The 12,896-nt window shown below is 43.8% G+C and overlaps 1 protein-coding gene across 10 annotated transcripts in view; it reads right to left on the reverse strand.

Moving 5' to 3' along the window:
• ESR1 (estrogen receptor 1) overlaps positions 1–12,896 on the reverse strand; it is a 287,989-nt gene that overhangs the window by 155,673 nt on the left and 119,420 nt on the right. For all 10 annotated transcript variants that reach the window (XM_034765395.1, XM_034765393.1, XM_034765387.1 and 7 more), the window contains one exon: positions 22–212. In XM_034765395.1, coding sequence (XP_034621286.1) covers positions 22–212 — 191 coding nt within the window. The remainder of the gene's footprint in view (positions 1–21; positions 213–12,896) is intronic.

Consider the following 12,896-nt stretch of genomic DNA (forward strand, 5'->3'; position numbering starts at 1 on the left):
TACACTTCCACAAGTTATTACCTTGAATGCTTCTTTTGAAGAAGGCCTTACAGCCCTCGCAAGACCAGACTCCATAATGGTAGCCTGAAGCATAGTCATTGCACACAGCACAGTAGCGGGTTTCCTTGGTGGATTCCATGGACAGACTGCCCTTTTCACTGGTGCTGGACATCCTCTCCCTGCTCCCTTGTCGCCTGTTATCCGAGCTTGGCCTGTAAAATGAACATTCAGTGAATTTATTGACATTAAAAAGTCTCATTCCAGCTGCTGAGTTACATTAAAAGATATTAAATACTTTAACATTACTTTTACATGTAAGCAATTACCTCAGACATGTTATATGATCACAAGGAGGGAAAGGAACAGGAATGGAAGTGATCTGTGGGACTGCAAATGAAAGGGAATGTGGTCAGAGAGACACTGTTGAGATGTGGTCCGCACTATGAAAATATTGAAGAACAAGACTGCTTTGAGAAATGGAACGCAACTAGCTGAGACAGAATCATGAGACCAAAAATACTAAAAATTATTTGGCATACTATTTAACATACTAACCACTTACCAAAAATAAGTTTATTTAATTTTCAATTCTTGAACAGATGCCAGTTAGCTTACCAGGATCACATGACCTTGCCCTAGCCAATTACATTGTATTTCTGAATCTAACAAGTTGGACCTTCCTCCAGGTTTTACTTTTAGGTGCGGACATGTTGTCCTCTTCCCCACTTTGAGTGCAGCAGGATTCCCTGTTTTTTTATTAATGAGGCATCTGGCACAAACAGGAACTTCAAGCTTCTAGCCAAAACTCCCCAACAATTCTCCAAAGACTCCTGCTCTTAAATGCCATCTTCCTTTCATGTAGCTAAAATTACTCCCCAACATCTGCTGCCACTCCTCCCAAGTATCCATACCAGCCAAAACATCCTGGAAGCATTCCTCCGCCACTCCCAAATGCTACCTGTCAAAACTCTTATGCCTTCTGTGCCCAAATTAAATTCATTGACATTCAACTGCTTAGAATGGATATCACTTATAGAAATCATAAGGCATTGTCATATTAGCATATTCCAAGCAACTTTCCCTGAATTATGCCAACAATCCAGTTTAACAGCATTTTTGAAGTCAAGCGAAAGCTTTTGCCTCAAGCCCTGTGTTCCAGTTCATTTTGGACTCTTCTGTTAATATTCACCTGTGGTTTATTTGTGACTTGTGTAAGTGGAAAACAATAGTGAACAGTGAAATGCTGACATGGTGGAACTCTGGCTCTTTGGAGGTTCTAGAAAGTAGGGAGGTGACAGAATTCCTGATACCATAAGCATGACCATAATATGCAAAGTAACATTAATTTGCATATTTTGGATACTATTAAAATTTAAGAGGAGGGAGACCTCCCTCCCTAGGTCTACTTTTAACCCTTTCCCGTTTTCCCCGTCATTTTATTGTCCTTCATTGCTTTGATTTCTCTCTTTGAAGCTGTTTTACCTCAATGTCTCATTTAACCACATCCCTTTTACTGTATCACTTCACTACTTCTTCTCCCATGTTGCCTAGATTTAGAAATAAGCAAAAGAAGCTGATCACTAATCAAACCTGCATTTTTGTACTTTCCCTGTACCCTTCCACCACAGCTGCAAAGATGCCAGACCATCCTTTTCCTTCCAACACATGGAGCTGCTAATACCATCACCTAGTGGAGGAGAAGAGACATCTCCACACTTCAGCCTTTGCTGCTTTTTTTGAAATTCCCAACCCTCCCATTGTTTCCTGGTATGAGGGAGGGGATGGGACCCACTAGAAAGGGGAAGTATCTCACAGCAACAGGGCCAGCTCGGAGAAGAGGATGGTTCTGGCAGGGAGAGGTGGACTAGCTTGAACTTATAAACAGAATTCATGGCCTAACTCTGCCTTATTATGATCACAGATCTTCCCTCTTGTCCGCCAGCCCCAATAGCCCCAATATAACTCAGGAAATTAACAGCCCTCCAGGGGTAGGACTTTTTGAAGTTTTCATTGTTTTAACTCCAATGAAAAGCAAAAATAAGCTAACAAAACACATTTAGCCACATTTTAACAAGGATAACCTATATACCAGTTTAGGTGAATGAGACTATACACTTAACTATTAATCAAAATGATTAATGGATTTCAAGCCTGGAAGGAATCATTGTGATCTAGTCTGACCTCCTTCTAGAGACCATATAACTTCCCCAAAATAATTCCTAGGGCGTATATTTTATAAAAGCATCCTATCTTGACTCAGAAAGTGTGGAAATGACAGAAGTGTTGAATGACTTTTTTGTTTCAGTTTTCACCAAAAAAGTTAGTAGCGATTGGACATCAAACATAGTGAGTGCCAGTGAAAATAAGGTAGGATCAGAAGCTAAAACAGGGAAAGAACAAGTTAAAAATTATTTAGACAAGTTAGATGTCTTCAAGTCACTCAAGGAGCTGACTAAAGAGATATGAGTCATTAGCGATTATCTTCAAAAAGTCATGGAAGAAGGGAGAGATTCCAGAGGACTGGAAAAAGGCAAATATAGTGCTCATCTAAAAAAGGGGAAATAAGGACAACCTGGGGAATTACAGACCAATTAGCATAACTTCAGTACCAAGAAAGATAATGGAGCAAATAATTAAGCAATCAATTTGCAGACACATAGAAGATAATAAGGTGATAAGTAACAATCAGCATAGATTTATCAAGAACAAATCATGTCAAACAAACTTAATTGCTTTCTTTGACAGAACAACAAGCCTCGTGGATGGAGGAAAGCAGCAGATGTGGTATATCATTACTTTATTAAGGCTTTTGATACTGTCTCATGTGACTGTCTCATAAACAAACTAGGAAAATACAACCTAGATGGAGCTACAATACTAGAATGGGTTGGAAAACCGTTCCCAGAAAGTAATTACCAGTGGTTCACAGTCAAGCTGGCAAGGCATATCAAGTAGGATCCCACAGGGACCAGTTCTGGGTCTGGTTCTGCTCAATATCTTAATCAATGATTTAGATTACGGCATAGAGAGTACACTTATAACATCTGCGAATGATACCAAGCTGGGAGGGGTTGCAAGTGCTTTGGAGGATAGGATTAACATTCAAAATGATCTGGCAAACTGGAGAAATGGTCTGAAGGAAATAGGAATAATTTTCAGGACAAATGCAAAGTACACGAATTAGGAAAGTACAATCAGTTGCATACATACAAAATGGGAAACAACTGTCTAGAAAGGAGTACTGCAGAAAGGGATCTGGGGGTCAGTGAATCACTAGCTAAATATGAGTGAACAGTGTAACAGTTGCAAAAAAATAAAAAGTGAACATCATTCTGGGATGTATTAGCAGGAGTGTTTAAGGAAGACTTGAGAAGTAATTCTTCCACTCTACTCCATGCTGATTAGGCTTCAACTGGAGTATCAGGAAAAAAGTGGACAAATTGGAGTAAGTCCAGGAAAGAGCAAAAAAAATGATTAAAGGTTTAGAAAAATGTGACTATGATGGAAGATTGAAAAAAAATGGGTTTGTTTAGTCTGGAGAAGAAAAAAGACAGAGGGGGCAGGATAACAGTTTTCAAGTACATAAAAGGTTTAGATGGAGAAGGGAGAAAATTATTCTGAGGATAGGACAAGAAGCAATGGGCTTAAATTGCAGCAAAGGTGGTTTAGGTTGGACACTAGGGGTACGTCTTCACTACCCGCCGGATCGGTGGGTAGCAATCGATCCCCAAACGCACTCCCCGTCGACTCTGGAACTCCACCAGGGTGAGAGGTGGAAGCAGAGTCGACGGGGGAGCCGCGGCCATTGATCCCGCACCGTGAGGATGGGAGGTAAGTCGATCTAAGATACGTCGACTTCCAGGGCCGACTTTAGGCCGATTCAGACGATTCGGCTGAATTGGGCCCCACGCTAAGAGGGCCCCGCGCCGCAGCTCTCCACCTCGCCCCCAGCTCACTTCCCCCTCCTCCCCTCTCCTGAACGCTCCGCCCCCTGCTCCTCCCCCTCCCCTGCTTCCCACGAATCAGAGGTTCGCGGGAAGTCTGAAAAGAAGCAGGGGCGGGCAGGCAGTACCAGGTAAACTGGGGTGGCAGGGGCGCGAGAAGGGCTCAGGGAAGGCGTGGCCCAGTCCGGCCCCGGTTCCGGCCGAGCACACCGGCCCCAGCGGCTCCGGGCCGGCTTGGCTCTGACCCGGCTCCCGCGGCACGGTTTGGGTCTGGGTCTGGTCCGGCCCGGCCCCCATGGTGTGGCGCAGCTCGGTCCGGCCAGGCCCCCACGGCGCGGTGTGGCTCCGGATGCTGAGCAGCTCTGGGCCGGACCCAAGCCCGGTGACCCTGGCCGGAGCGCATGCCTGCCCTGTCCCTGGCCCCGCGCCGCTCCAGGAATCACTGCAGCCCCTGCGGGAGGTGGGGCGGAGGGCTCTGTGTGCGCTGCCGTTGCCACGCCTCCAGGTACCTCCCCCGAAGCTCGCATTGGCCGCAGTTCCCCGATCCCGGCCAATGGAAGCTGCAGGGGGCAGTGCCTGGAGGCAAGGGCAACGCACAGAGCCCTCTGCCCCTCCGCCCCGGAGCCGCAGGGATGTGGTGCCAGCCGCTTATGAGAGCGGCGTGGGGCCCACGGCGCTACAGGGGGAAAGCCTGTGGGCCGGATCCAAAGCCCTGAGGGGTCGAATCCAGCCCGCGAGCCGTAGTTTGCCCACCCCTTGTCTAGATAATCCTTAGTCCTACCATGAGTGCAGGAGATTCGTGCAGGACTAGATGACCTCTCAAGGTCCCTTCCAGTCCTATGACTCTATGAAGCTAAACAGATTGAGCTCCTTGAGTCTATCACTATCAGGCATGCTTTTAATCCCTTGATCATTCTCATGGTCTGGTCTCTGAACCCTCTCCAATTTATCAACATCCTTCTTGAACTGTGGTCACCTGAAATGAAACAGTATTCCACCAGCAGTTGGACCAGTGCCAAATGCAGAGGAAATTAACTTCTCTGTTCCTACTTGAGATTTCCCTATGTACACATCCAAGCAGCCCTTTAGGCCACAGCATTGCACTAGGAACTTCTGGTCAGCTGATTATTCACCATGACCCTCAATTCCTTTTCAAGGTCACCGCTTCCCAGGATAGAGTCCCCTATCCTGTAAATATGACTTACATCCCTTGTTCCTGATGTATACATTTATATTTAGCCATCTTAAAAACACAATGTATTTGCAAGCAGTTTACCAAGTAATGTAGATCAGCAACCTATAGTATTCATTATTTCCCACTAGGGTGACCAGATGTCCCGATTTTATAGGGACAGTCCTGATATTTGGGACTTTTTCTTATATAGGTTCCTATTACCCCCCACCCTCTGTCCCGATTTTTCACACTTGCTATGTGGTCACCCTATTTCCCACTCCCCCAATTTTTGGGTCACCTGCAAACTTTATCACTGATGATTTTATGTTTTCTTTCAGGTAAAACACTTGATAAAAGTGTTAAATAGCATAGAGCCAAGGACCAATCCCTGCACCCATTCAGTGATGATTCTCCATTTACAAGTACATTGAGACCTATCTGTTAGCCAGTTTTAAACCCATTAAATGTGTGCCAGGTTAATTTTATATCATTCTAAGTTTTTTTTGAAAAACTAAAATACTGGGTGTTATCAAGTCAAATGTCTTACAGAAGTCTCGGTATATTACATCAGCGCTATTACCTTTTCCAAGCAAACTTGTAATCTCATAAAAAGAAAAAGGTAGTTTGACAAGATCTATTTTCCAAAGACCCATGCTAGTTGATATTAGTTATATTACCCTCCTTTGAGTCTTATTAATAGAGTCCCACAATAGCCGTTCTGTTATCTTGCCCAGTTTTGATGTGCTTTCCATCAGCTTCCCTCATAATAGAAAAAAGCTGCAAGAGAGAAACCCAGTGGCTCAGCTTTGGGGATTCCTACAGCTGTGACTCACCCATAGGAATGCTCAGTTTCTACACACAAACTACTGTTGACAGAAGAAAAAGTGGGGTTAAGTGTTTCATTGCTGTTGCCACATGCCAATCAGATCTGAACTACTTGTTCCAAATACCCTGGTTCCTGACCTACTAGCAAAGTTCAAATGTTTGCCAAAAACTCCAATTCAGCTGTACAGGGCTTCCTGCAGTTAAGTACAAGTGATTTTTTTAAAAAGGTTCCAGTAAAAGGCATCATTATCCCAGCAAACATTTGGAGATCTTCAATCATCAGGGTAGCCTACCAAACCATTTGAGATCAAATCACCTAAGTCATTTAGGAGCCTAAATCTTATTGATAGGCTTTGGACCAGGCCCTATTCTCTACATTGTACGTTCACACTGAGGTCACAAAGCAATGTCCTACTCTGAACATACGTTTTTATAATGGCACTGTCACTGGTTCCCACATTTGAAATAGTTTAGGATTTCCCAGTGGCTCTGTGAACGTAGGTAGAGTTTTTCAAAGGTTCACTTTCATTAAGAGCCTCACTAACAAATACATAGTCATAAGGTTCTTTCTTCATTGTGTTCTTGATAGGATAGGGAAGATTTTATTCTTTATCAACCTACTGCTGAATCTTGCTAATTCACATGAATGACTGTGGAGACCCATGGCAAATTAATAAATTCTGGAAAATACAAATAAGCAAATACTTAAAGTGGAGATAATGCAGCACGGAATATGCTTTGTTTATTTGACCAGTGTAGTTTAATTATTTATTTAATTATTTATATCAATACACTTCAAGGTATACTAGACATGTAATAAATAGTAATACTTTCGGTAGTATAATTTGCAAGTATAATGGAATTTTAACATCACACTTCTCTACTGCACAATTTTAGCAGAGATGTGGGATCAGAACATCTTTGTGTGCAAATTTTAGGGTGTGCTGATTAACCAAGGATTGTTAGGCCTTCCAGATTTTTTATGAGATAGAAAGAGTCCTCATATGGCTCTTAAACTGGGTTAATGTGGGCCTCAGAGACCAGTTATGCTATCGGGATGCACCTGGAGGGTGGGCCAGACTTAATTTAGAACGAGTTCCAGCTAGGTGATTACTTTAAACAGAAGAGGTTTAGAGCAGAAGGGGGCTGTACTCCCAGAGAACCTCTGCAGTCACTCCCTGGGAAAAGAGAGAGAGAGACCAGAAAGATCAAGGAAGTGTCTCAGAGGAGGAGGAGGCAAGTGTCCTATCTCCAGGAAGCAGGCTGAGAAGGAGAAAGGGAAATAGAACAGACAGGCTTCTCCAGGGGCAAAGTGGAAGCCTAGCTGAGAGTAGGGGTGCCAATTTTGGTTGGATGTATTCCTGGAGATTTAATCACATGGCACAATCTTTAATTCAAGATTAATCTTTAATTCCTGGAGACTCCAGGCCAATCCTAGCTGAGATGGGCACCCTGATACTTGCAAGTATTGAATCTGTGAATAGCAAGAGAAATTTTATTAAAAGGGAAAAGGAACCAAACATTAATTTGGGAAAACACCACAACCACATTCAAAAGCATATGACCATAAGCAAACCTGACCCCACAGTGTATTGGGCAGTGTCTTTTGCCTCAGTTTCCCGCCTTGCGGTGGGAAAGTCCACCGAACAAATGTTCCTTTAACACATCACTCCCTTCTCCCTCTGGTGCACCCCACTCACAGTTGGCTGTCCTTGGTTAGCACAGATCCAGAGTTCCAAGGTGCATTCACAGGGGGTCACCCCACCCAGAAAGCAGGGAGATATCAAGCAATGTCTTTGTGCACCTCTGCAGCTGGCGGTTTGCCACTGCCTCCATTGCTTTTCTCGGTAGTCACTGGTCACGCACTGTCACGTTCTTATGTTCCACCTCTTAACCCAGGTCTTTTAGGGATTTCAGTGGAAAGCAGGGAACCTCACCACCAGTACAATCTCTGCATGGTCTTTCATTTCACCACTGTCCCTATACCAAGTTTAAGGCATAGCCCTTAGACCTGCTTATCAGTGATTCAGCTCTGGCAATGGCTGAACAGAAATGATGACGCTCAGTTGAGTTTAATCAGCACAGTCTTTAAGCACTGGGGAATGAAAAGTCAAATGGCACCCACACTACCCAGTAGGAACACCTTTCTGCACCCCTGCTCTTCTTCACTGGAATTTGCCATCCCTACCCGCTACTTAGCAAGTGAGTTTCAGTTTAGAGTGACCCCCTCAGTCAGGATAGGCTAAGAACAGTTCTGCTGCCCTTTACTCATACAATAAGGATAACAACATACCTCTAACCCCATATGCCACTTGTTATTCCAGAGACAATGCAGAGTTTAAATAAAACTTAAATATGGAAGGGAAGCCAGAAGTCAGTCCGTCATCTCCATTTCTGCAGCACCATTTGGGTTTCCTAATGACTCACTGTCATGGGGCAGCCCCCAGCAGGCTGCAGCACAACATGCACACTTGCCTCGGTTTCCCTTTATATGTCCCATGCAAACTTGCAAAGGAATATTGTCTCATCAGGAGATTGTCTCATCAGAATTTACTCGAACTAATGTTACTTCATACTTTGTAACTTAATCCTACTAAATTTGTAGTTAGTTTTATATGAAATAAGAGGATATAAAACGCAACTGAGTTTAGCTGACAAGCCTATAATGCATAAAGACAGAAAGAAAATATGCCCCAACTGCTGCATAAAGACAGTTTTAATATGAGGGCCAAATTCTGTTCTGGTACTCAGGTGTTATACTAGTCTGTGTGTGAACTGACTCCAGTGGGGTTACAACAGATCTACCCATTTAAACTGAAAACAGAATTTGACCCAGACTCTTTATGACCTATATATGCTGCAGCATCAATCTCAGGGCTTATCCACATGGCAAAGCTATTATGAAATAAGCTAGGGTGTGAATTCTAACTGCCCATGTGGATACACTTATTCTGCACTAAGACTGCCATTTTGCAGATTAGTTTAATCCACTTCCAAAGTGTTTTAACCAAAGTCACACAAAAGCACTCTTAGGGTACACCACACTTTGAGCTGCAGATGTAATTTCCATCTCAGGTAGACTTATATGCGCTAGCTTTGCTCGAACTGGTGTGCTAAAACTAGAAATGTAGCCACAGCAGCCCAGGAGGTGAGATAGGCTAGCTGGCCGGAGTACAATAGCTCTAGGAGACACTAGGTATTTACTTGAGCAGCTAGCCCCTACCGCCAGAGCTACATTTCTCTTTTTAGCATGCTAGCTCAATTAAAGCCAGCATAGGTATGACTAGCCAAGTTGGAAATTACCCTCCCAGCTCCAGTGTAAATATACCCACAATGCAGAGTAAGAGCATCCACGTGGGGAGCTAGTGTGGAATATCTATTCTGCAATAGCTATTCTGGGCTATTTCCACATGTAGCCAAGCCCTTAACTTGTGGAGGGCTTCTGGATTTGACTAACACCGAGGCCATCAAAAAAAAATATACTGGCCAGGTAATAAGGCAACAGTACACAGGGCCGGCTCTAGGATTTTTGCTGCCCCAAGCAGAAACAATTTTGGCCGCCTCCCCACTTTTTTTTTTTCCTACCCCACCCCCCGGTTCTGCCTCAACTCCGCCCCTTCCCCAAATCCCCAGCCCTGCCTCCTCCCCCAGGCTCTCAAGCCTAGGAGGGAGGGGGAGCAGTGGCACGTGAATCAGCTGTTTTGCGCGCCGAGGCCGCTCAGGATCTCCCCCTCCCTCCCAAGTTTGAGAGCCTGGGAGGGAGGGCGAGTAGCGGCGCGCGAATCAGCTGTTTCGCGCGCCGTGGCAGCAGCAGCAGAGGTGAGCTAGGGCGGCCGGGGCACATTTTTAGGGGCGGCATTCTGGCGCCGGCCATGCCGCCCCTAAAAATGTGCCGCCCCAAGCACCAGCTTGTTTTGCTGGTGCCTAGAGCCGGCCCTGACAGTACACAATGATTTTAGTTAACCAGACTACTTCAGCCAACTAAATTGAATTTGGCAATCCAAGAGTCAAGAGTTTATACACAAATATAAACCCTTGGCTCCTGGATTATATATATGTGTGTGCTGATGGCACTAACTGAGCTGTTTAATGCCTATAATGAATTTCAACTGGCTCCTTTTCAGATCACAGCTATTTTTAACAGCTACCAAAGTAATCTGTTTAATTAAAATATATTGGAATTCTGTTTCCTTGAGGATTAGTATTAATAACATAAATCAGTGTTTAGTGTAACATTTATTAATCTGGCCTACACTGGGATCACGAGATGCCCTTTTTTTTGAGGGATGGTTTCAGTGTCTCAGACAGTTTTAGTTAAACCCATGTTTTGTCCAAGTTTCACTGGACCCAAACTAGTGACCACCCAACCTACTCCAGGATTAACTCCCTGCTGCAGTCAAGGCACAGCTGTGCCTGAACGCTGTATCTTTCTCTGCCAACCTCTTACTCTCTGAACCATGCCAGCCCCCCGCCTGTTGAGTATGAAGTGCAATCTGAGACAACCCATAATTCATTGCACAGAAGCATGCCAAATTTGATGAGGAAGCAGTTGACAGAGAGAGGTGCAGCACATTTGGCCCCCATCAGAGATTTGACTATGTCTGGCAGCAGTAAAAAGTGTGTGTGTGGCTTTGACAGTAGAGGAAGAAGGAAGCTGAGCAGTAGCGTCAAGGGCCAACAAAGGCAGCTGTGGCCAGAGGTATATTGAAATAGGGGGACTTGGCAACAGAAAACTAACTGCCTCTGGAGGAAAACAAAATGTAGTGCCCATGTAAGCAGTGTAAAAGAAGAGAGTGAATCTGAAAAGCTGGAAGGATAAGAAAGAAATACAAGTCCTTGTTAATCCTCAGCTGCTCAAACCATGCTGTCTGGCTTCCTCTCCAGCATATTTCATAAAAATATGGTCACCTTTACCTACTCTTTTGTTAATCCTTAAGTACACAGAATTGGAAAGTCACATTTTAAGGGTAAGACAGCATAAAGGTCAGATCAAGTCTTATCTCCAGGCTGGCTGCTCCTAGATAGGACCTCCTTCAAAATTATTCAGTCCATACCCTAGGGTCCTCTCTCTTCTAGAAAGTCACTCCCACCTCCCTTAAATCTGCAGGGAAAAGGGTAAGTGGGGTCTGATAACTCAATGTGATAGGATAGGGAGTTTCAAAGAAATGCTGCCAGCTTGTTACACCCACCTACAGAGCAAAATGCAAACTGGAATTACAGTTGATTTTAATCAGTCATAAATCTGTCTTCACCGCTTTGTGGTATTTTGATAGGTTCACATGCTTCTTTCATTATTAGGCAATCCCTCTTTTTGACTTTTTAGTATTGCATGATAAAACAACTAAGGTTAACTGAGCAATAAACTAGTTTAAGGTATTACGCTGCCTTTAACTTTAAAATTAAATTGTGATGTTAAATGCGTAAAAATTTGGAATTTTGTAGGAAAATCCCTCTTCAGGCATTGAAACAAGTAAATAAATTGTTCCCATTTACTTTGAGCTTAAAAACTGTAAAGTCTATGTTAATACAGAGTGTTCTAATATTTCTTTACATCTCATTAGTGTCAACATGAAATGTAAACTTAATTGTCGAAACTGAGAACGAACACATTACTCCACTATCTGCTGGCTTCATTTATTATTAATAATCCCTTTGTTGTGAGCATAAACAATACACAAAACACATGTGTGTTTTACATTTTTCTGTTTAAAAAAATCATTAAAGAAGACCCAATAACTTCCACAACAGCACTGGAAAAATCTGTGTGACCTGCATGAGACAACATCTCTTTTTAAATTATTCTAATGGACAGAGCAATTGCAGTTCCATCACAGCTGTACTGAGGAAACCAGGTAAGTAGAGCTGGTTGGAAATCTAACATTTATTTTCATTCCAAATTGGTATAAAAGGTCAAAATATCAAAATTTGTCATGGAACTGAAAATTCAGAAAAAAAATTCAAGTTGGAAGTCAGGTAGAGCAGGGATTTGAGAAGAGGTCTCCTATCTCCCCACTGAGTGCCCTAACCAGCAGGATATTGGCTACAATGGGATAGGTGAGGCTGTCTTTCTCCTCTGCTGCTCTACCCTGAGAAAGGGCTGACCTGGCTTAGGCACTTAACTCCAGGAGAGGACTCATGAATCTTGAGCAGAGATTGATGCCTTCTTCCAGCCCGGGGAGTCTGGTACTTAAGTCCTTTTGAGGAGCTGGGCCCTATTTCCTCTTCCTTTCATTTGTGGGCCTGGCTAGTTTATGCAGCTCCCTACTTAGTTTGCTGGCTTCTGTGAATCTCTTTTTTAGGCATTTCTCTCTCTCCAGACAATGCCTGAGAAGCCTGGGCCCCTAACTCAGGCCTGTAAATGCCACTAGGTGGCAGGGCACCTAGTAATTAGGCATTGTAATGCTGAACACTGTAATGTCTAAATCCCCTTTGAGAATTTGGCCCCCTATTCCTCTTACTAGATCCATATGTCATAATGGCTGGTTCTAGACTCCTTATGCTGCGAGTTTCTGTGGGAGATACTGTGTGTGAAGATGTCTCACAAAGCACTTCTATTCAAACTTCCCCCTACTGACTCCCTACAACAAACTGCAGGAGCAGTAGCTGACTGCCCAGTGAGAGTTGGTGCTGCAACAGCACCAACTTTGGAAATCTGGTAGGGTACTGTCACTCCCAAGCCCCCCATAAAGCCCAGGCATTAGACAACAGTCCCAGTTGTTCCTCTATTGTTAGCAGCTCTGCCCAGGGATAGTGTTGACAGGTGCTGTGTATATCCGCACACAGTTCAGACAATAAAAACAATGAGGAGTACTTATGGCACCTTAGAGACTAACACATTTATTTGGGCATAAGCTTTCGTGGGCTAAAACCCACTTTATCAGATGCATGGAGTGGAAAGTACAGTAGAGAGGTATATATACACAATACATGAAAAGATGGGAGTTGCCTTACCA

This window comes from Trachemys scripta, chromosome 3 (genome assembly GCF_013100865.1).
Source record: "Trachemys scripta elegans isolate TJP31775 chromosome 3, CAS_Tse_1.0, whole genome shotgun sequence".
NCBI classification, from domain to species: Eukaryota; Metazoa; Chordata; order Testudines; family Emydidae; genus Trachemys; species Trachemys scripta.